The sequence below is a fragment of the Lampris incognitus genome, chromosome 19 (assembly GCF_029633865.1).
Source record: "Lampris incognitus isolate fLamInc1 chromosome 19, fLamInc1.hap2, whole genome shotgun sequence".
NCBI classification, from domain to species: domain Eukaryota; kingdom Metazoa; phylum Chordata; class Actinopteri; order Lampriformes; family Lampridae; genus Lampris; species Lampris incognitus.
The window spans coordinates 2927846-2953465 of record NC_079229.1 but is presented as its reverse complement, the minus strand read 5'-3'; the positions used below and the strand labels follow the sequence as shown (position 1 = coordinate 2953465).

The 25620-nt window shown below is 41.8% G+C and overlaps 1 protein-coding gene across 1 annotated transcript; it reads left to right on the top strand.

Moving 5' to 3' along the window:
* Nucleotides 1-1066: 1066 nt before the first annotated feature.
* lancl2 (LanC lantibiotic synthetase component C-like 2 (bacterial)) lies at nucleotides 1067-25015 on the top strand. Its single transcript, XM_056299584.1, has 9 exons — nucleotides 1067-1234; nucleotides 3520-3637; nucleotides 9267-9474; nucleotides 12891-13038; nucleotides 14013-14159; nucleotides 15795-15977; nucleotides 21854-22030; nucleotides 22337-22409; nucleotides 22827-25015. Exons 1-9 carry the CDS (start codon nucleotides 1067-1069, stop codon nucleotides 22901-22903), a joined length of 1299 nt encoding a protein of 432 aa, XP_056155559.1. The 3' UTR covers nucleotides 22904-25015.
* The last annotated feature ends 605 nt before the right edge of the window (nucleotides 25016-25620 follow it).

Below are 25620 nucleotides of genomic sequence, written 5' to 3'. Positions count from 1 at the left end.
TCCACATCCATAACCATATCCACATCCATAACCATATCATATCCACAACCATATCCACATTCATATCCACATCCATATCCACATCCATAACCATATCCACATCCATAACCATATCCACATCCATAACCATATCCACATCCATATCCAAATCCATAACCATATCCACATCCATTTCCACATCTATATCAATATTCACATCCATATCCACATCCATAACCATATCATATCCACAACCATTTCCACATCCATGTCCACATCCATAACCATATCATATCCACATCCACATCCATTTCCACATCCATATCCACATCCATAACCATATCATATCCACATCCATAACCATATCCGTATCCACATCTATATCAATATCCATATCCACATCTATATCAATATCCACACCCATATCCACATCCATAACCATATCCACATCTATATCAATATCCACACCCATATCCATATCCACATCCATAACCATATCTGTATCCACATCCATGTCCATATTCACATCCATATCACATCCATAACCATATGCACATCCATGTCCATGTCCACATGCATAACCATATCCACATCCATGTCCACATCCATGTCCACATCCATATCCTTTCATACAGACCCTGCTATTGGGCTACTAGCCCCTGATGATATTGATCAGCTGCGGACACGTCCAGGCATTTTTTGTTTTCGTGTATAAACGTTCAGCATTTTAGTTCTATGTTGTTGTTGTTGTTGTTCATATCATATCCCAGAGGCCAGTTGGCCTCCGGTAGGCCTTTAACTATAAGCTCTATAACAACGATGTACTTCTGACATTTGTCGAGGCATATCCAAAATATTGAAATCTGTTTTATGGTCAGGTACAGCCAATGTGGCTGAGCCCAGGGCCAACCATGACGTGTTGTGGGAGTTTGTCTGGTTTCCTTCCAGGGTTGTGTACTGACTGTTTATATGGAAGATGTCATATTAACATGTGCGTCGTCTGCCGGACACTGCAGGTCGGACCGCTACTTCCGGGTTGTGAGTCGGCCTGCTTAATAGTGAGCCCGCTCGCGGAGCTTCCGTCCCGATGGGAGACAACGTATCGAAGCGGCTGCGGTTGGTGTCGGCTGCGGACGCGGAGATGGAGGAGCGCTGCTTTGCTAACCGCTATCCGGACTACGAGCCAGCTGCCCTCACGTCCACCTCAGCGGACACAGACGTGGACTCGAACCGGCCTCTGGACACCAATGGCATGGTAAGATATAACGGCATGGTAAGATATAACGGCATGGTAAGATATAACGAGGCTTCACATGGAAGATGCTGACTGTGGCTAACCAGTGGCTAAAGCTAGCTAGCTAGCTAGCTCCTGTCCTGTCCTGTCCTGCCCTGCCCTGTCCTGTCCTGTCCTGTCCCCAGTACTCCTGGGGGCGTAGCACCTATGTCATATGGCAGAGCTGTCGCCGTGTCTCCTACATGGGCCACTACCTACAACCAGCTCTGCTGCTGTGACGTTCTGAACTTCCAAGATGAGCTTGGTTGGCTAATGTAGAAAAGGCTTCTGTTTCCAAGCCATCCACTTTGACACGCGAAAAGGGGGCCGGTCAGCTGGCTGGCACCTGGCACCTGGCACCTGGCCCACAGGCTCAGCGTCATGGGGACTTCATGGGGACGTCATGTGGACTTCATGGGGACTTCATGTGGACTTCATGGGGACTTCATGTGGACTGCATGTGGACTTCATGTGGACTTCATGGGGACTGCATGTGGACTTCATGTGGACTTCATGGGGACTTCATGTGGACTGCATGTGGACTTCATGGGGACTTCATGTGGACTTCATGGGGACTTCATGTGGACTTCATGTGGACTTCATGGGGACTTCATGTGGACTTCATGTGGACTTCATGGAGACTGCATGTGGACTTCATGGGGACTTCATGTGGACTTCATGGGGACTTCATGGGGACTGCATGTGGACTTGGCAGCAGCCAGGGTGTGGTGGTGGTGGTGTGGACCAGCTGTTTCACCCTCGCCTGTACATAGACAGTTCAGGTTGCCAACCAGCGCTAAAATACTTAGCCCCGGTGGTTCGAACCCGCGCCTGCGCATTATGAACGCTTTGCTTGCCACCAAGCCAGACGGGTTTAATGTGCAGCAGCAGGCTGGAGGTGCTCCAGCTTTCTGCCGTGAGGGGGCGCTATTGAAGTGCATTGTAAACGGCAGTCTTCCGCAAGAGAAACCGTCTCTGCTAGTGAAACCATGTGGTGCTGCCATATCACCACAAGCTGAACGTGTGTTTGTCAGGGGAGACAAGGACCACTCGTTCGTCCCGGAGCGACACACGGTGGTCTAGTGTCGTGGTCCGGCTTTGAGACTCTTCTCCAGGACACGTTGTAGTTTGCAGCTGCAGCTTTCTGAAGACGGTGAATAAACAGTATTGCATTTGAAATGGAGGATAAAGGGTTATACATGGGCGTAATGCAACTGACACACTGCGACGAAACCTGGAACATATTGAATAAATACATAAATGAATACATAAATAAACTATAGCCTTAACGTACACCATAGTATCTCTAAAACAAGCTGAGCCAAAGACAACCAACAGAACACATTAACTCTGCAAATATAGACCCCCGGGGGCTGCAGGTGCCCACTGCGGTTATACAATAGGATGGGTTAAATACAGAGATCACATTTCGTTGTAACTGTACAATGACAAAATAACGTGGCTTTCGTGCTGAAACCTTAAACCACCTGCTTCGTGAGACCTGTTGTGTGGCCCACGTTACCACAGTGCTGCTCCCTGCCTGAGCGTGAGACCTGTTGGGAGACTAAAATCGATTGGTTAAGCATAAAAAAAATAATAAAAAAATAGCTAACCTGCTAATCTTGCTTAGTGAGATAAGCACGGGGTACAAAGCACATCTTAATAACATTGTTCGATGCTTTTTGGATTGTGTTTGTGTTTAATTATATAAAAGCAGAGGACAATGTTGGCACACGTGCTGTCCATTTCTGTTTATAGGGAAACACTTGTGTAGTTTCAACTACTTGCTGTTATGTCAAAGCGACATTGTTTAATTTTACTGTTAATTTAGCACACAAGATGTGGTTGTGTCCTTGTGGACCACACGTTTTTTACTGCAACCTCTACCACCAACAAGCCATGCTGAAGAAAAGAAACATCTAAAATCCTGAGGTGGTTTCTATCATGGCTCTAGAGAGCTTCGTCTCCTCTGTGTGGATGAAGAATGAGATGTTGCTGGCTGCTATTGTGACCATGCTGCCCGTGCTGGTCCCACCAGACCATGTGAGGTGATGGCGGTGGAACTAAGTGGTGTACTGAAGCACCAGAGGTCTCAGTTTGTTGTGTACGCACTTCAGATTTTAATGAATTAATAAGAAATGACACAGTGTCGCTTTAACTGCATTGCATGTTCATGTAGGTCTTGATTTTGGGGGTTGAATAAACATTTCAACATTTCATTGGAATTCTTTAGGGCGTGGCATTGATACGTTTCTCCTCCTCTTAAGGTGAGCTCTGCATTCCAAAGTAAGGTCTCGAGTAAGATCAAGGATCTCCTGCAGCAGATGGAGGAGGGTCTGAAGACTGCGGACCCCCATGACTTCTCTGCTTACACAGGCTGGACAGGTCTGTTTTGCATGTCAGACTCTTGGCTTGACGTATTTGTGTTCCACTATGTATAGAAAGAAATTGTACTTATAGGACTGCATTAAATATTCTAAAATCTAATCTTGCAATATTGGCATGTTGCAGCTGTAATATGAATTGATATGATTGCAATTTTTATCATAACTTTTACAAATATTGTGGTTTTGTTTAGGCCTGTGCAAATAGCTTAAAGGGAGATGATCACAAAGGGATAACATTCCCAGTAACAGCCATAACACCGAGAAGTTATCTGCATGTCTCTGAAATGCTGCCTAAATTGTGTGAAAAAGTGTCCATTGGTGTCCTCACTGGCGGACAATCTGTGAATTGTCATCTTTGTATTGGATTCAGTAACATGCTAAAGCGGCTGTAATGTATTGTTATATTCACATTTTCTTTTATAATGTGGCCTATTTGGATATAGTTCAGCGATGACAGCAGCAAGCTGGTACGGGTTGTGGTAAGGGGTTGTGGCACGGGTTGTGGTAAGGGATTGTGGTATGGGGTTTTGGTAAGGGGTTGTGGTATGGGATGTGATAAGGGGTTGTGGTACGGGCTGTGGTAAGGGGTTGTGGTATGGGGTTGTGGTAAGGGTTATGGTAAGGGTTGTGGTACGGGTTGTGGTAATGGGTTGTGATAAGGGTTGTGGTAAGGGGTTGTGGTACAGGTTGTGGTAAGAGGTTGTGGTAAGAGGTTGTGGTAAGGGTTATGGTAAGGGTTGTGGTACGGGTTGTGGTAAGGGGTTGTGATAAGGGTTGTGGTAAGGGGTTGTGGTAAGGGGTTGTGATAAGGGTTGTGGTATGAGGTTATGGTAAGGGGTTGTGGTAAGGGTTATGGTAAGGGTTGTGGTACAAGTTGTGGTAAGGGGTTGTGGTAAGAGGTTGTGGTACGGATTGTAATGTTGACATTCATGGAACGTCTGCCAGGAATGTCAGTGGTGCACACTGTACTGTACAGTTTTGGCGGCATGTCAGAGACCTACGGAACATGGATGAGTGTTATGGCTCTCAGAGTGTTATCATAGTGTTATCCCTACAATTTATATAAACAGATCATGTTGAACATTGTGATTGTTTCCCTTTTACAAAAGTATTTATCCTTGTTATTTATTGTTTTGCTGTCACTAAAAAATGAAATTAAAATATATTAAGAGGTTTTTATACTGTTCTCATGTGTAGTAATATCTGTAGTGTAGTAATAATGTGTAGTAATAATATGTAGTGTAGTAATAATCTGTAGTGTAGTAATAATCTGTAGTGTAGTAATATCTGTAGTGTAGTAATAATCTGTAGTAATACTCTGTAGTGTAGTAATAATCTGTAGTAATAATCTGTAGTGTAGTAATAGTCTGTAGTGTAGTAATAATCTGTAGTGTAGTAATAATCCGTAGTGTAGTAATAATCTGTAGTGTAGTAATAGTCTGTAGTGTAGTAATGTCTGTAGTGTAGTAATAATCTGTAGTGTAGTAATAATCTGTAGTGTAGTAATAATCTGTAGTAATAATCTGTAGTGTAGTAATAGTCTGTAGTGTAATAATAATCTGTAGTGTAGTAATGTCTGTAGTGTAGTAATAATCTGTAGTGTAGTAATAGTCTGTAGTTTAGTTATAATCTGTAGTGTAGTAATAGTCTGTAGTGTAGTAATGTCTGTAGTGTAGTTATAATCTGTAGTGTAGTAAGAGTCTGTAGTGTAGTAATGTCTGTAGTGTAGTAATATCTGTAGTGTAGTAATGTCTGTAGTGTAGTAATAATCTGTAGTGTAGTAATAGTCTGTAGTGTAGTAATATCTGTAGTGTAGTAATGTCTGTAGTGTAGTAATAATCTGTAGTGTAGTAATATCTGTAGTGTAGTAATGTCTGTAGTGTAGTAATAATCTGTAGTGTAGTAATGTCTGTAGTGTAGTAATAATCTGTAGTGCAGTAATAATCTGTAGTGTAGTAATAATCTGTAGTGTAGTAATGTCTGTAGTGTAGTAATAATCTGTAGTGCAGTAATAGTCTGTAATGGCAAAGTATCAAAGAGGTTCTCACAGTCGCATGTAAAATGTAATAAGGGAATGCTGGTAATTCGTCCCCTTGTTTTAAGAACTTAAACTGAGCTGTGAATTCAGCTTTCTTCCTAAGAGGTCACTCTGAAACAGTTAAGGAGGTCCGACTGTGTAGGTTTACTACAAGAAAAATATCTTTCAGTTTTGGGGAAAAAAATGTCTTTAAAGGTGTGTTGAATTTTTTATGTTAAAATGGTATTAAAATTAGTTAAATGCATTACAATTCTGAGGTGTAACAAAGATAATCTGAAGCTTTAATACAATACAAACAACTTTATTAATCCTGCTAGGGGCAATTTGTTAAAGGGGGTAAATACTTTCTGAGTGCACTGTAAATCTAATGATGTTTAGGAACAACATTCTTTAATTGCACATATATAAAACTTAGAGGAACTTTTTTCTTACTTGTGGCTCTGAAGTAGCTAACAACTGAAATAACAGAATAACATTACTGAAATAACAGCACTGAACTAGCTAACAACTGAAATAACAACTGAAGTAGCTAACAGAACTGAAATAACAGAACTGAAGTAGGTAACAGAACTGAAATAACAGAACTGAACTAGCTAACAGAACTGAAATAACAACTGAAGTAGCTAACAGAACTGAAGTAGGTAACAGAACTGAAATAACAGAACTGAAGTAGGTAACAGAACTGAAATAACAACTGAAATAACAACTGAAGTAGGTAACAGAACTGAAATAACAGAACTGAAGTAGGTAACAGAACTGAAATAACAACTGAAATAACAGAACTGAAGTAGGTAACAGAACTGAAATAACAGAACTGAAGTAGGTAACAGAACTGAAATAACAGAACTGAAGTAGCTAACAGAACTGAAATAACAACTGAAGTAGCTAACAGAACTGAAGTAGCTAACAGAACTGAAATAACAGAACTGAAGTAGGTAACAGAACTGAAATAACAGAACTGAAGTAGCTAACAGAACTGAAGTAGCTAACAGAACTGACGTAGCTAACAGAACTGAAATAATAATTGAAGTAGCTAACAGAACTGAAGTAGCTAACAGAACTGAAGTAGCTAACAGAACTGAAATAACAAATGAAGTAGCTAACAGAACTGAAATAACAGAACTGAAGAAGCTAACAGAACTGAAATAACAGAACTGAAGTAGCTAACAGAACTGAAATAACAGAACTGAACTAGCTAACAGAACTGAAGTAGGTAACAGAACTGAAGTAGCTAACAGAACTAAAGTAGCTAACAGAACTGAAATAGCTAACAGAACTGAAATAACAGAACTGAAGTAGGTAACAGAACTGAAGTAGCTAACAGAACTAAAGTAGCTAACAGAACTGAAGTAGCTAACAGAACTGAAATAAAAGAACTGAAATAGCTAACAGAACTGAAGTAGCTAACAGAACTGAAATAAAAGAACTGAAATAGCTAACAGAACTGAAGTAGCTAACAGAACTGAAATAAAAGAACTGAAATAAAAGAACTGAAATAGCTAACAGAACTGAAGTAGCTTATAGAAATGAAATAAAAGAACTGAAATAGCTAACAGAACTGACGTAGCTAACAGAACTGAAATAAAAGAACTGAACTAGCTAACAGAACTGAAGTAGCTAACAGAACTGAAATAAAAGAACTGAAGTAGCTAACAGAACTGAAGTAGCTAACAGAACTGAAATAACAGAACTGAACTAGCTAACAGAACTGAAGTAGCTAACAGAACTGACATATCTAACAGAACTGAGAACGTGTCCTCTCTGAAACCCAGCATTAGTCGCTCACATCACAACATAGCCTTCACAAAAATAATTGCCAGAGGAGATGGAATATCTTTTTTCCAAGTGTTATAATTCCCCTCTCTCTCTCAAAGGCTGTGCGGAGTCCTGTATTTTACCAGGAGATATGGTCAGATTTCCTGCTGACTGAGACCTGACATAGAGGAAGCTGTTTAGTGCTCCCATTATAGGCGTACTGCGTGGAGCCATGGTTTCATTGTAGCTGCAGGTTTCTTACAAAAACTACTAATATTTTTGGATAAGATTGTGATTTTTTTTTTTCCTGTTTAGGTATGGTGGTGCATTAGAGTTCTTGCCAGCTCCCCAGCAGTGAACTCAAGTCAAATTCTATATTGTGTGAGTGTAATAATGCTGGAATGGTTCCCAACATCCTTGGCTCAATGTGCTCCAAGGTTTGGAGCTCACACGTTATGTGCCACCCCACTTGGTCCAACACAGGAGTACCTTTCTGTGGTGAAATGAGTAACTTCTATGAGCTAGTTTTAGATGTGTAATATTTTATATCTAATTACAGAGCTGTTCGGACATTCTTAGCCAAATGTGAGACTTATATTGCACCTTCCTCTCCAAATGCCGTAGTTGATAAGCCTTTTCCAGCTTTGGTTTGGTGTTTGATGGTCGCTTCTGGTTTCTTCAGATACCCTCCAGACCGTCAGAGAACTATAACTACATCGTTTCCTCTGGACTGTTATGTACTGGAGCATGTTGCCTTGTGGTGTTGTGGATAGGCTGACTCTGAAATCTTCAATGTCAAAGTTGACCTTAATGTTTAACAGAATAAATTACAAATTAAAGGTACAAACAAGTAAACAAATCATTTGTGTTGTTTTTAACAAGTCTGTAGATAAGAGGCATTTTACCACAGCATAAGTCTGTCTGTCTTTGTTGCCTCTCTCAATTTAAAGTTTTTCCCGCCATAGAGAATCTAATTGTACCCAGTCTGATGTTGTGGATGCCAGGTAAGTTGTTTTGATGAGAAAAGTAAAATGTGACATAAAAAATACGTATCAAAGTTCTATATCTTCATTTAAGATGTGATCCTCACATCATGATGTGTAAACTGGATGATGTCAATACAGTGAGACAGCAAGTCATCTTAAATTCTGGCTACATGTACGTATATCGCTGATCGTGCTGGTCTGAGGTGACCTGCTGCAATACTTTGCAGAATTACGTTTCAGTGATGCATGAGGGTGCATTTGAAGTTTCAGTGCCAACTCGTTTAAAGACAGTTGGACCATTCTTCATGTAACGGTGTTCACAATTGGCAGATGGCTGGTGGTCACTGTGTGAGCTACCGGTGTGTCGGTTGTAAGCAGGCCTTGGAACAAATACACTGAACCAGATATGTTTGGAACATTCCAGCTTTAATACACTCTACAGAATAACTTTTCTGCACAACTGTGGTGGTCCCAGTAATGTCATTCAAAAATATTTGTAGTACTCTGATGACCACCAGGGCAACCTGTACTTATATGCCAAGATAGTTGTACAAAAACAAACTAGTACTACTACTACTTTCGGCTGCTCCCAATAGGGGTTGCCACAGTGGATCGTCCGTTTCCAAATCTGGTATGGAAATTTGATTTATGATCCGCATATTTGATTTGGCAAAGATTTTACGCCGGATGCCCTTCCTGATGCAACCCTCCCCATTTATCCAGGCTTGGGACTGGTGAACAAATAAAGTTAGTTCAACAACAAACAAACAAAAAACAAACTTTGTTTTGTTTTTTTACTCATACAGCCCAAATGTTTTTTGACATTCTCGTTTCCTTTTTCTTTGTAGGCATTGCCCTTTTATACCTGCAGTTGCACCGTGTGTCCCACGAGGCTTCTGACTTGCAGAGAGCTTTGGACTACGTGAAGAGGGCCCTTAGGAACTTAAATGGCCGCAAAGTGACTTTCCTGTGTGGGGATGCAGGGCCGCTGGCGGTCGGGGCCGTGGTCCACCACAGGCTGGGGAACACTGCTGACAGCAACGACTGTCTCACCAAGTAGGTGGTTGTGTAGTAGGAGGATTTACCACCCCCACTTCTATCCTTAATGCTGCACCCAGCGTCGAATTACTTTGGAACATAGTGTGCAAGTTACAGTTTGAGCTCATAAAGTCTGTAGGAACCTCAGGTATAAATGTATTCCACCACTAATCCATCTGCAGCCCGCTTCAGTTTTCTGTTTAAAATTACTGCTTTCCATACTCTCTCCAAAGACACCAAAGCAGAACTGAATATCATTTAAAAGAATAATACCGCTTAGCAAAATTAACCATCAATATCAAAATGATTTTTAAAAAACAGAAAACCTCAAGTACAAAAACCAGAACTGGATAATAATTAAAACCTTATCTGATTGGTCAGATGATGTCAAACAGTGGAGATAGTGTGGTCACGTAAAGAAACCGGCCTTGAGGGCCCATACAAATATTTAGCTCTTTGCAACTTGCAACTGACCCCAATCCCACCAAGAGTGCAAGTTTTAGTATGGAAAATTATCAATCTGTCATACATGAAAAGAAACAGTTTGGAATTCATGAATCTGGCCCTATTATTGATAAAGGGAACTGTTAATTAACATGGTGCTTATAACCTTAAAGCAATATAACATGTACCTGCTTCCAAGTTAGATGTTTCAGATGTTGTAATCAGGCCGAATGAGATTTTCTTGTAACCAGATTGAGATTGGGAGTATATACTTCCGCTTCCGGTGTGGGAAGATGGCGGAACGAATTCGTGTTTGCGGCGGCCTCACCCAGTACCGTCCATGCAGTGTCTTTGTCCACGTCAGCGTCTCAGTTTGTGTCTTCGTTTGATGGCTGGGAGAACTGGCGCTGGATCGGTTGGAAGAGCTTGGTCTGCTGCGTCCTGTGGGCCCAGGGACCATGGCCCTGCCTGGAGCTGTGCTCCTACAGACTGTGCGATTTGGGCCGTCTCAGATGAAAGGTGACTAAACGTAGCGATATCTTTGGTCGTGGCTGCAACACGGTGGTCCTACGTCGCACTGTGAGACAGGTTCAAAGATGGCTGTTATTACGGTCTTGCCACCAAAGATAACCTGGGACAAAAGTCTGACAGTGTCAGAAATGTAGGATGACCATCTCACAATGAGACTGCTGCTATGACCTACGTCTACTAACTAACCAATGCAGCATGAAATGACGCTCTGATCAACGCCACGCAGAATCTTTGCTGCCGCTGAACACAAACAAACACACTGTCAGCATCTGTGACCCAAATGCGATGGATTCAACAAAACGAGCAACAAAACAAGCTAAAACGAACTGCGGTGACTGTTGAAAGGACTCGGGGGTTTAGATGTGAACGTGGTGAGGGTTTAGATGTGAACATGGTGAGGGTTTAGATGTGAACATGGTGAGGGTTTAGATGTGAACGGGGTGAGGGTTTAGCTGGTTTGGATGGGAGGGTTTAGACTGGATGAGGACGTCGGTTTAGATGTGAAGGTATCAGATGGTTTGCAAATTCTGTTCTGTTCATTTTTTACACAACTAATTCTGCCACATGTTTGTTGTTTGTGTTCATCTATGTCCCCGTTTAAATCCGGTTAAGAAATCAAGAGAATATAAGTCAAGAGTGTTACAAACTAGTGTGTATGTGTGTGACGCTTGAGGAGACCGCCGCTGTTTGTTGCTGCAACATCTTCCTACTTGGCACCCTGTACCCAAGGGTACCTCAAGGGGCTTTTTAGCAAATGTTTAGAAAAAAAACAGAAGATGTAAGTAGTCGGAGGGTTTCATTAAAGTCTGATTTGGTAGAGTTAAAAAGTTTATGTAAATTTCGCATCATGTGTGTTTGGTTTATTTATTTGACAGTTGGTAACACAACCAGTCTCTCCAATTCTTAACAGATATGTCGCTACTAAACAGTGTCTTGCATTATTTCATTTTTTGGAGGCAGGATGGGGGCAAAAATATTGGGGTAAACAAACTCCTCATTACCCACAGAGCTGGTGCCATTGATTCTCTCCAAAACCTTTGAACTGTACCACTTCCATATTTTATATTGGAGCAACTTAATTCAACCTTGAAAATTATCAGCTAGTGTTGAAGATAGGTAGATGTATTTAACGTCTTGAAATTCTATGTCCTTTTTTAAGTATTTTACTTTTCAAGTTTTGCCATTGAATTGAATGGCAGAATGCTTAGTCTTGCTAGAGGAATGTTACATCATCAATTGAGTATGACGAGTTTCCTCTCATGGCCTCTCATAACCTCTCACGGCCTCTCATGGCCTCTCACAGTCTCTCACAGCCTCTCATAACCTCTCACGGCCTCGCGGCCTATCACAGCCTCTCACGGCCTATCATGGCTTCTCATGGCCTCTCACAGCCTCTTGGGCCTGTCATAAACTCTCATGGCCTCCCATAGCCTCTCATAGCCTCTCATGGCCTCTCACAGCTTCTCACGGCCTCCCATAGCCTCTCATGGATGCTCGTGGCCTCTTATAGCCTCTCATAACCTCTCATGGCCTCTCATAACCTCTCATGGCCTCCCACAGCCTCTCATGGCCTCTTATGGCCTTTCATAACCTGTCATGGCCTCAAAGCCTCTCATGGCCTCTCAAAGCCTCTCATAGCCTCTCACAGCCTCTCATGGCCTCTCACAGCCTCTCATGGCCTCTCACAGCCTCTCATGGCCTCCCATAGCCTCTCATGGATGCTCATGGGCTCTTATAACCTTTCATAGCCCCTCATAACCTCTCATGGCCTCTCATAACCTCTCATGGCCTCCCGTAACCTTTCATGGCCTCTTATGGCCTTTCATAACCTGTCATGGCCTCATGGCCTCGCATGGCCTCGCATAGCCTCTCATGGCCCTTTCATGTCCTCTCATAGCTTTGCATGGCCTCTCACAGCCTCTTACAGCCTCTGATGGCCTCTTATAGCCTCTCACAGCCTCTCATAGCCTCTCATGGCCTCGCACGGCCTCTCATGGCCTCTCACAGCCTCTCATGGCCTCTCATAGGCTCTCATGGCCTCTCCTTCATATTCTATCATTTGCTATTGCCAGTGCAGTTTTGTTAAGGTTTCTGTGAGACTGTGTCCTTATCATGCTTTTTCACTGCTTTTTTCCCTCCCAGCTTTTAAAGAAGATTATGATGCTTTCAGAGTGAAATGTTCTGTCTAAAAGAATTGGATTAACTAGGATATATTTATCGTTTGTGGAAAATTTAGAAGAGCCTAATTAAGAGTCAGTAATCACCACTGAATATGAAACAATAAGGAAACATTCAGTCAAAAACATTGTTTCTAACTAGCTAATGATACATTTACCTTCAAGAGTGGCTAACAAAAATGTTAACTGAGATGCTATCGTGGGGGTCTCTTCCCCTTGTTTTAACAGGATTGGTCATCATTGTCGCTGATATATATTTACCACTCTGTGTACCTCTCCCAGGCTCTCCCAGCTGCAGCGAGCGGTGTTGAGTCCAGACTCTGACATGCCAGATGAACTGCTGTATGGTCGGGCTGGCTACCTCTACGCTCTGCTGTATGTCAACAAGGAGATAGGGGCTAATACAGTGGATGAGAGCACCATCACCAAGGTAGGGACATGCAGCTGACACCAAGGGCTCTAGTATTTGTTTTTAAACTGGGTGCCAGTAAAAGCATAGATGCAAGTGCAGGCACACAGGGGTGTGTCCAATATAATTTTGGTAATTAACAGAAAGACGAGTACAGCCCTGGTGTGGCATGGTACAGCTGATAAAGGGGTTGGATTAGGATGAATACATTATAAGCAGCCGGAGTTGTGGCAGGCTTTGATTTGACCAATCAAATCAGCTCCTCGCAGACCCTTTAAATGCACTGTGGCACAGTGTGTTGTCATGTGTGTGATGGATGAAGAGGGAAGCCAACGACTGCATCTACAACTAGAAACAACTACGCATTCCTCTGTGGTTAACTTGATGAATGAAATCCGGAGGTGGTGAATTATTCCCTGTGCCACTGCCATCTTCCAGTGCTTCCAGAGCAGAGACCGGGACAGCTCGAAAGAGTGGGGTAATTGGCCGGGTAGAACTGGGGAGAAAAAGGTGGAAAAAAGCTGTGCCCGGTAACAAGACACTTCCCCTGGCTGGAGAAAGAAGCTGAGTATCATGTTCTTCACTGTAGCTGTCACAGAAATATTCCCCACAAATCTTCCGGGTTCTGGAACCTGGAAGCTGCACTGTCTGGCTTCGAATAAAGACTAGCTGTGCTCAGGCGGTTAGAAGTATTTCATTTTTGTAATAGTTTCAATTCGTCACCTCATCTCAGATACTGACATAATAGTAGGCTGAACACCAACATGGGAAAAAAAAAATTGTGGGTAGCTTTCCAAGTCAGAGACTGGTACCAGGATGAAGAGATACATGATGGTTGGTAAACTGCTGAATTCAGAAGCTGACAAAAATGTAGTTAAATTATGTCTCGACAGCCCTGTACATTTTACTATTCTATGTCGCACCACAGATGTGTTGCCCTGAATACCAACTGTCATACAAACGGGCGCCTTGGTAACACACGTCCTTGTCTTTAGGTAGTCACAGCCATCGTAGAGTCGGGGAAGAGCCTCGCAGCAGAAGAGAAGAAAGCCGAGCGCTGCCCACTGCTGTACGAGTGGCACAGGAAGCAGTATGTGGGCGCCGCCCATGGCATGGCTGGTATCTTCTACATCCTCATGCAGGTAGGGCAGTTGGAGGTGGAAAGGAAAATTTACTTCCTGCATGCCTTTTGTATGTTGTTGTGTGCCTTTTGCATGTTGTTTATATTTTATTTGTGTTTGTGGGGGGGGGGGGTTGTATATACTAAGATACACAAATCCCGTGCTTTAACAGATGTGACTGTAAAACATTAACTTGTAGTGATGACAGTGTGTACATGAAATGCCCATCACTGCTGCTGATGGGGTGGTTTGGTGAGGTCCTCAGACCAGCTCGGCTGGGTCGCTGGTGGTCCTGATGGAATGCCTACAGTTAAACTCCACCGTGTAGAAGAAGTAAAAGTAATAATGAGGTTTACATACATAAAACTGCAGGTGGATTATTTTACAGGGACAACCCTGTCTTGGCTATGTGGTGCGGCGGGCAGCAGGGGGCATCTCAGCCATTTCACCTCCCTCTCACTGATGTCTCCTCTCAAGGTTGGGTGTGGGACCTTCCATCATTTCCCACCTGGGGGGGTAGAGTGTTGTCGCTCTCCTGCCACACAGGTTTTTTTTCCTTTTTTTTTTTGGATTTCCCCCCCTTTTCTCCCCAGTTGTACTTGGCCAATTATCCCACTCTTCTGAGCCATCCCGGTTTCTGCTCCACCCCCTCTGCCAATCTGGGGAGGGCTGCAGACTACCACATGCCTCCTCTGATACATGTGGAGTCACCAGCTGCTTCTGGCTATGGAGTCTCCTGCCGTTAGAGTGCCTGGTTCCATCATGTCCCCCAGTTCAGTCTCATGATTTGGTTTCCTGTCTGAGCGAGTCCTTTTAAACTTTGATGAAAGCCGTTCTTGTTCCTTCTTAATAATAGTAATATAATAATAATAATATAATATAATAATAACGACAATGTAATAATAATGATAATAATAATAGTAATTTAATAATGATAATATAATATCATGATAATATAATAATAGTAAAAGTAATATAATAATGATAATAGTAATAGTAATATAAAAAGGATAATATAATAATAATAATAATAGTAAAAATATAATATAATAATAATATAATGATAATAATAGTAGTAATATAATAATAATAATAATAGAAATAAACTGGCTTAAGAAATGCCTTTCAAGGTACCCAAGTATCAGGAATCAGGAACAATTTATTGTCATTTCTTACATGTACTTGCATACACAAAGAAACAAAATGTCGTCTCTCCCAGCCCACAGCATTGCAAAGAAGAAAAAAAAACCCCACACACATCCAAAATTTCCCAATTTTGGAAAAGATGGTGTACATTTCCCAAAAACGACACCACCAAAAACATACAAAAACAGAGAGAACAAAGCAACAAAAAAAGGCAACACACACATAGACCGCTACGCTACCTGGATGTCCAAATCAAAAAACATTTTTTTAATATTGAGTCAGTTTAAACTTATGTTTCTGTCTTGTTTTTTTTAACTCTTGAGTGTGAACACTCAACATAGAGCAGATTAGGATCTGTTGCCCTGAACTACACGCTGTCAAAAGCAAAGTGGCTCAAATTCTCTTCTCTCACTCTCCCTGCTTGTTTTAACTCCTTAAGTTTTTATTTTTTGTGTCTTTGCCTTAACCAGCCATAAATATACACTGTCTCTCTTCCTGTCTTACTTACAGCCTGAAGCGAGGGTCCCTCCAGACATCCTGTCAGAGTTGGTGCGCCCCAGCATTGACTACGTCCGTCACAAGAAGTTTCGCTCGGGCAACTATCCCTCATCATTAAGCAACGAGACAGACCGGCTAGTGCACTGGTGCCATGGAGCTCCAGGTGTCGTGCATCTGCTTATCATGGCACATAAAGTAAGAGACAAGGAGTGGTGCCAGGGTAATAGTGAGGAGGATAGGGGTTCATTTTTAAAGAGCTATTTTTTTCAGCTCAAATTATGCAAAATCAGTGTCGAAGTTAATGCTACCTTATGTTATTTGCAGTATAGAGAAAGGAGGACACAAATTTCTCACTCCATTATGTCTTACTCTAACACAATGGGATTATTTTATACACCATTTCTGCAACTTTCATTTGAGTGACATAAGCCACCTATGGTATTTCAGAAGCTGAAGCCCATGAATTTCATACCAGAGGCAACTCAGTGTGCTTTAAAATCATTAAAAAGACAGCGAAAAAAATCGAGAAACAAACAGTTAAACAACATTATTAAGAAACATACAAATATACATGTTTAATTTAATCAAAATCATTTTTAAGAGGTAGGTTTTAAGTTCTTTTTTTAAAATGCTTGAGTGTTTGGATGTTTTTTTAAAATTATGTCCTGATGAAGGCTGTTCCAGCAGCTGGGAGCATAGATACTAAAAGCAGTATCCCCAGCAGTTTTCTTGTGGGCCCAGGGGATTTTTAAAATACCAGTACCTATTGACCTTAAGGTTATGGAAGGTTCCTTGCTGAGGAGCATATCTCCAGTATGTTTGGTGCTAAGCCATGGTGGGGTTTAAAAACAAGGGGAGGAACTTTCAATTCTTTCTTTAGCTAGGAGCCAGTGTAGAGTTCATAGGATTGGAGAAATGTGCTCTTTTCCTCGTTTTTGTTAAAATTTGTGCTGTTGAGTTCTGAATGAGTTGGAGATAGTAAATGGTATTTTTTGGAAGACCAATGAAAAGTGCATTACAGCAGTCTAATCTGCTGGTCACAAAAGCATGAACAAATTTTTCTAAATCTTCCTGAGACACAAAACCTCTAACTCTGGTGATATTTTTAGGGGGTAAAATGCAGATTTTGTATTGCCATTTATATGAGATTGAAAATTAAGGTCTTCATCTATGATGACACCCAGGTTTTTAAGCTGATGACTACTCTTCAGGGATAGAGAGTCAAGAGAAGTGCATAAATTTTCATTCTTTGCCTTTGATCCTAATGTCAAAACCTCGGATTTGTCTTCAGTTAACTTCAAGAAATTTTGAGACGTCCAAAGGTTTATATCTTTGATACAGTTAATTAAAGAATGTATTGGACTGAGTCCCCAGGGATCAGAGCTATAAAGCTGTGTGCAGTCAGCATAGTTGTGGTAATTAACATTTATATTCTTTATCAATTTCCAAGAGGGAGCGTATATTAGTTAAATAACAGGCACCCAAGAATGGACCCCTGTATGACACCACATAGAATATTGACTTTTTTCCAGAGGTGAAATCGCCCAGAGCAACAAAATAGACTGCCTGCCAGATACGTCCTAAACCAGTCGGGTACAGACCCAGAGAGACCAACCCAATTTTCAAGTCTTAATAAGATATTGTGGTCAACGGTATCAAAGGCTGCACTTAGATTTCTTTGCCAAATATATAGAAACTGGAATAATACCAAATGATATTAAAATTGCTAGAGTAGTTCCTGTGTTTAAATTCGGTGAGTAAAGCTCATTTAGCAACTACCACCCTATTTCTGTACTTACATGCTTTTCAAAGATTTTTGAGTTGGTTTACAATAGAATGATGAGACATCTGCAGGAGTGGAAAATCCTGTATGAACACCAGTATGGATACAGGAAAAATTATTCTACAGCAGTGGCTGTACTTCAACTGGTTGACAAAATTTGCACTGCTTTAAATAATAATGACTATTCTTTAGGAATATTCCTTGACTTATCTAAAACTTTTGACGCTGTTACTCATGATAGCTTGTTCCAAAAATTGTTACATCATGGTTTTACTGGAATCACTTACAAATGGTTTTACAATTATATTTATAATCAACAACAGTTTATCATTAATGGACATTTGATAGGGCCACTATAACATGTGGAGTCCCACAGGGATCTATTCTGGGACCACATCTGTTCTTATTTATATCAGTGACCTTGCTGCAGCGTCATCCTCCATGTTCCCAGTACTTTTTGCTGATGACATCAGTTTATTTCTTTCACATATTAATTTCTCTGTACTTATGGCAAAAGCTAACTTTGATTTAGGAAGAATTTCCAAATCGTTCCAATTAAACAAATTATCTCTTAATTTTAAAAATTCCAGATTTATCATATCTACATTAAAAAAAATGTTGTAAATCTAATTCTTGTCTCTCCATTGGTAACCCAGGTCTCACCCACAAGTTTTCTTGGAGTCTTGATTGATGAAACCCTAAGCTGGAATAGTCATATTCGATTTGATTGCAATAAAATATCCAAATCTGTTGGCATCACTGGCAGTATTCAAAGTTTGGTTCATCATAATTGTTTATTAACTCTTTATTATAACCTTAAATATCCTTACCTTATATACTGTCATATCATTTGGGGATTGATTTATCCCACTCACTTTCGTAAGCTTTATATTTTACAAAAAAATGTTTGTAGAATTGCCGCATTTAGCAGCGGGGCAGCCCCTCGTCAATCGTCTCAATGTTACCAATTTTCAGCGTAAATACATATCAAACTTGTATTTTTGTTTATTTTGTATCAGCCTGCTTTGCTTCCCATGTCTTGTAAAGTATTCTTTCAGCCTAACTATGATGTGCATAACTATAATACAAGACCTGCCCAAATGGGTATACCTCCCAATGTTTTGTACTGGGCTCTGTCAATTTTCTATTAGATATAAGGGGGCTCAGCTATGGAACAGTTATATTCCAATTGCATTTCAGTCTACCTCACTGAAGAATTTCAAATATAGGGTTAGGTCTTGTCTGATGAACAGAACTATCCCAAACTGATTATATTTGACTATAATTGACCTCTCGCTCCCTCCTTCTCTCTCTCTCTCTCTCTCTCTCTCTCTCTCTCTCTCTCTCTCTCTCTCTCTCCCTCGCTCTCTTTCTCTTTCTCTGTCATAATGAGTTGACAAAGTGCACACACTCACGCACACACTCTCACTATATTATTTTATGTTTTTGCTTGAGTTATGTTGCTTATGTTATGTTTGTCTTTTTTATTTTGCTTGCTTGCTTATTCACCTTTGTGGATAACATAATTTTGTATTTGCTCATAATGCTTATTGAGGTGAGAGTCCTTCGATAACTCCCTAGGTTTTTTTTAAAATATCACCTGCACATCGTTATTTTCTCAAATTGTTGCATTTTGCTGCTTTGTTTTATATGTGCAAATACAATCAAAATTAGAACAAGCACAGAAAGTAGGTCAGAGTTCTTCTCAGTTCATTTGTCACTTTAACCAGTGCTGTGATGTGCACAAAAACAAGACTGTTAATATTCATAGAAACAGTTTCTGTCTAGGTAGTCATTTAAATACACAATTTTTTCAAGTATTTTGCTAAAGAAATTGAAGGTTTGAGATAGACCTGTAGTCACTCACTGTTTAAGGGTCTAGGTTTGATCTTTTTTGCAGTGGTTTCATAATGGCATCCCAGAGTGTTGAATCAGTTCATCTGGACACAACATTTAGTGGGAGACTAAATCATCTAAGATGACACTCATCCAAGTCACTTAGATGAGTGTCAGCACTCATCTAAGTGACTTGGTTAGTCTCAACTGATTGCAGGTGTCCCCACCCTTATACACAATACAGTTGCATAATGAGCGAAACTGGCGATCAGTTTCATATACAAATGCCGTGACCATTAACTAGAGTTACAATGGCCATGTGTACTATTCACATAGGAATTGGGAATAGTTGCAATCACAGCATTGTAAGATGGTGACAGATGTACTCTTAGTCCTCCCCCAGTTTAGGGATGGTTGTTCCCTCTTCACATAGATGGCCTCTTTGACTCCCCGTTCAAACCAGCAATCTTCCCTATCAAGGATGTGCACATCCTATCAAGAGTGGCCACTGGCCTGTAGATGGTGTAGACTGTGGAGTCCTGGCCTGACGTGTTAGCTCTCCTGTGTTGTGCCATCCTCTTGGCCAGTGTCTGTTTAGTTTCCCCAATGTAAAAGTCACAACAATCCTCCTGCCACTTAACAACGTACACAATATTGCTCTTTTTGTGCTGGGGGACCCGGTCCTTGGGATGGACCAACTTCTGGTGCAGCATGTTTTGGGGTTTGAAGGCAACCGAGACGCAGTGTTTGGAAAATACACATCTCAACTGATATGACACTCCCGCCACATACGGAATCACCACTGGTTTACACTTAGACAGCTGTTGTCCTTCTGTCTTCAGTCGGCTGGTGCACTGTTTGGACTTTAGGGCTGGTTTGAATGGGGAGTCAAAGAGGCCATTTATGTGAAGAGGGAACGACCATCCCTGAACCAAGGGGGGGCTAAGAGTACATCTGTCACCATCTTACAATTCTGCGATTGCAACTATTCCCCAATCCTCTGTGAATAGTACACATGGCCATTAAAACTCTAGTTAATGGTCACAGAAATTTGCATATGAAACTGATCGCCAGTTTCACTCGTTATGCAACTGTATTGTTCATTAGGGTGGGGATACCTGCAGTCAGTTGAGACTGAAGAGGTCACTTAGATGATGATGACACGTTTCTCCCACTAAATGTTGTGTCCAGATGAACTGATTCAACTTCCTGGGATTTACTTACCTAGATTACTGAGCATGCGTCTAGACTTTCACAGTTGCAGTTTTCAGAGCACTACGAAAAACACCACTTTGCAAAGAGCAATTCACAGTGGTTAAAATATCAGACAAGAAACTAAAAACTGTTTTGAATAAGCTTGTAGGGGTGGGGTCTAATGAACAAGTAGAGGACTATAGAAGAGGTAAAACTTCAGTGAGTGTTTTCAAGTCGATTGTGGAAAAGTGTGCTACCAATACCCTTGCTGCCGTCATTGGATTGAGATGGGACATCAGCCACCTTGTACTGCGTAGATTTGATTTTGGCTCTAGTGTTATCGGTCACTGAAGAAGGTAGAACATTCCTCACATCTGGCGGTAGACTGCATGTCACAAAATATAGCAGGCATAGGGTTTATCAGATGCTCAGTAGTACTAAACCAAATATATGCATTATGTGACTTTTGATGATGTAAGAGAACGTGATTGCTTAGCAAGTTGTAATTCTCTGCTGTGGTTTTATTGACTGACCTTTAGTATTTGGTTATCAGTGTGGAGGTCAAGGTCGAGGCAGACTTTGTTGGTAATACCCTCTGATTTGGCTTAAGGTTTACATGCCTCTCAGGGTTAACTGGCTGATGAAGGCTCATTACATTGAAAACCATGTAGCATTTCCATCAGAAAGTCAAAATAATTGCCTACCAACACGGGGATTGCCGGTTCGAATTCCCCATGTTACCCCCGACTTGGTCGGGCGTCCCTATAGACACAATTGGCCGTGTCTGCAAGTGGGAAGCCGGATGTGGGTATGTGTCCTGGTCACTGCACTAGTGCCTCCTCTGGTAGGTCAGGGTGCCTGTTTGGGGGGGAACTCGGTGGAAGTAGTGTGATCCTCCCATGCGCTACATCCCCCTGGTGAAACCCCTCACTGTCAGGTGAAAAGAAGCGGCGGGTGACTCCACATGTATCGGAGGAGACATGGTAGTCTGCAGCCCCCCCAGATCAGCAAAGGGGGTGGAGCAGCGACCGGGACGGCTCGGAGGAGTGGGGTGATTGGCCAAGTACAATTGGTGAGAAAAAGGGGGGAATCCAAAAAACAAAAGCAAAATTCAATATAGAATATAATGCCAAAAACAAGCAGATTGATCACTTGCAATGAAGCAGAAAGCACAGAGCAGTGTACTAGTTAGACCCGGTTTTTATGCTGCTCTTTTGCCCATTTACCATGAATCATACCTCCACCTATGTTTCGTCAGGTGTTTAAGGAGGAGAAGTACCTGAAGGAGGCTGTGGAATGTGGCGAGGTGATCTGGCAGCGTGGCTTGCTGAGGAAGGGCTATGGCCTTTGCCATGGCACAGCCGGGAATGGCTATGCCTTCCTCTCCCTCTACCAGCTCACCCAGGAAAAGAAGTACCTGCACCGGGCTTGCAAGGTAGGAACACCCCGTCTCATCTGTCTCTGTCCATCTGTCTGCCTGTTCCTCCATCCGTCGGTGACTTTTTGAGGGTTTGTCTGTCACTGTGTTTACGAGTTGATAGATGGAGTGAAGAAGGTACGTGGGTGGTGGTAGAAAGGTATTGATGTAATGGGGGGGGGGTTGTTGTACAGTTCTTATCCATGTGTTGATCCAGCTTTATAAACTGAGTTACGTTAAAGCTGTTAAACACTTTAAATTGCTGTTATTTTACCTGTCCTCATAATTTAGATGTCTATCATCTCTCCGCTCTTCCTCCTCCAGTTTTCCGAGTGGTGTTTGGACTATGGAACCCATGGCTGCCGTATACCAGACAGACCCTACTCTCTCTTTGAAGGTAGCACATTTCTTCAACACTAAGCTACAATGCTGAACATTTACATGCAAACAAATGCACTTGTTGATTCTTTCTATCACTGGTGTGTCCAGGTTATTTTACACGTTGTGTATGCTCATGTTCATGGTTCTTTCCAGGCAGGACTTGCTCAGGGACATGATCTCTGAATGTCCATCGGCCAGCTCTTCTTCATGTGATTTTCTCATGTTCTCTCCAGGCAGAACTTGCTCAGGGACATGACATGACCTCTTAATGTCTCTCAGCCAGCTCTTCTTCATGTGATTTTCTCATGTTCATGGTTCTTTCCAGGCAGGACTTTCTCAGGGACATGACGTGACCCCTGAATGTCTCTCGCCCAGCTCTTCTTCATGTGATTGTCTCAGAGTGACTTTAATATGCGTTTGTTTTCTCTCTCAGGTATGGCAGGTACCATCTACTACCTGTCCGAAGTGGGCAAGCCTGAAGCTTCCCGTTTCCCTGCATTTGAACTTTGACCTGCTTACCCTTTAGGCATGTTGGGAAGCAGGCCTGAGGATGGCAGGCAGAATGCTGTGTTGGAAAGACATTTTGAGGCGGTTCCTGGGATGCTGAACCTGATGTGTAGGACTTCCTCCTGAGTCAGAATGGAAAGTGGAGAGAAGCGGGATCAGAAGAAGGGGGGACACCCAGGTTATCAAAACCAGTTTGTGTTAATGAGTTGTCTAATGGATTGATGGAACAGAAAAATGGAAAACAAACATGTATTTTTTGACATCATTCTGGTCCAGGTTGTTAATCTTGAATTGAACAGACCAGGTGGACCAGACAGGTATAATGATATCCAACAGATGATTCTTGTACATATTGATCAAACTCTTTCATCAGTGAAAATGAATATTTATCTCATCTGCAGCTTGGCCCTTTAAAGAGGTGGTGAACAGTTTTCTTGGGTTTTTTAAAATGAAAACATGGGTCGGGGTGGTGGAACTGACTGTCCTCGTGATAAATTCACCACAAAACGAGACTGCATCACATGGCCAGTTTGAGGGAGACAGTCTATGCTTTTTCTTTCTTTGAGGATAAAATATATATTATGGTCAACCCCTCCTAATTGCCCACGTCATATGGGGGTATCTAAGTCGTACGGGGGCATCTTGAGACCAGTGTGATGTAGGAGACACCTGAGGTCCAGCGCATTACACCAACAATATATGAGGAACAGAGAAAGGCGACGTGCCGGTATCGGCCAGTCGGCTCTGTGCATAACTGTAGTCAAGGACTTCCGGTTTCTACTGCAGCGGTCCATGATAAATCTTGCAGGCATCGTGAAAACTATGCCATTGTCAATAGCACCCGCCAGCAAACAGGAAACTTGTATAACCGCTGCAGTAAAACCGGAAGTCCTCGACTACAGTTATGCACAGAGTGGATTAAACTCTAGGTAGACGGGTGAGACGCTGGGGCATCATGTCCTACTACAACACTGCCACCTTCAGTCTAACCCACACCACCATTACTATCCTCTACAGCTACACCCTTTTTATCCTTTTTCTAAACGTGAGGAGGTGGAGACAGGCGGTGAGTCACCAGCGGTGACTTGCTCATGTAGGAATACTCACCAGTGTGAGACGCTTTAGCATGGGGCAAGGAACGTCAACACCTGGCCTGGAAGACCGTTTTGGACCTGAATGAATATAACCCAAAGGAGACAATCCACAATTTGTATTTTTTTCTCTTTTTTTTTTTTTTTTTTACAATTTATATATTTTTACTTAAAGATAAATACGAAGTGTTTTCCACTAAAATTCTTCATTTGTGGATTTAAAACAAGTTTAAAAAGATTCGACATAGGATGGTGTTTTATATTTGTGGATCACATGATGTTCATCACGGGACATGTGGAAGTCACCCTGTACACATGTTAAATGATCTGTTCCGTGATTCAGTGGATCTGAGGTGCCGTGTCCCGTGTCACAGGTCTGATGTCAGCTTGCAGTGGTGACGGGATGATGTTAGTAAGGTGACACACTGCTTAAACAACTGCACATATATTTACAGAGATCCTCCAATATAAAGAATGCATCTAGCGTGTAAAACTTTGAAAATTGACACAAACCCTGTTGAAAACATGTTGCACTTTTTAGGTTGTGTTTATTAACGTCCAAAAAACTCTTCCACAACCTCCCAGTCCCTTTAAATGTGTTGCTAACTGGCCTGGATGCAAAACAAAAGCAACTGTGCCTGAGGCCTTGCTGTATAGATGAACCATCAAGGCTTGGAGAGCAGGTGTGTGTGTTTCTGTGTGTTTGTGTGTTTGTTGTGTATGTGGCTCGAGCTCTTTTGGCACTACGGTGTGGTCTGGAAGGAACTCGAGCTGTTTGGATATCTTTATGCCTCTGCATGCTTCTCATAATGTGCTGTTGCTTCCTCTTGTCCTGTCAGTGTAGACGTTTCATTTCCAAAGTGTTGTGCTGTGCTCTTATTCCCACTGCTGAACCATCTTCCTACATGTTCATGTGTTGACTGTACCAGGTCACTTCCTCTGTATGACACACGTCACTGGAGAGGTTCTGCACAGTTAAAAAACCGAGAATGTAAAGAGGTCATATGAAATACAAAACATAATCTAAAAATATATTGCAGATGATTGTTTTATTGTGTGGTAAAATGTTGGATCTCTGGATATTTTAATCTCAGCGTGCCAAAAATATTCTGAATTTGTATCCCCATTATATAACAGGTGGATGCAGGGCCACAGCCAGGAGAGAGTCTGACAAAACTACAACAGGCCTGGCATTAGAACTAGCATTAAAGCTAGCATTAGAACTAGCATTAACGATAGCGTTAAAACTAGCATTAAAGCTAGGGTATGCAGTTTATTCTTAGGATTTTGATATTTACCGTTTTGGTGATATTTGCGGAACATTTCTTTACATTCTGACAGATCAGTAATTGAAAGGCTCTGAGAAAACAGTCTGGTCTCTGTGACTGCCCAAGGCCATGTACTCAGCCTGAACCTTATCAGTCAGGACTGCTCTCCAGGAGGAGGCGTCCAGGCCTACCTGTGCGTCTTGTTGCACTGTCCTGCACAACGTCTGTGCCTGGAGTGCACCGGACGTGTAGCATATTAACTAAAGCATATGCTAAATGTTACATGCTGTATATCTATTATGCCATTTAATACGCATACATGTTTTATAGCTTGATATGCTAAACATTTAGCATAAAGCTA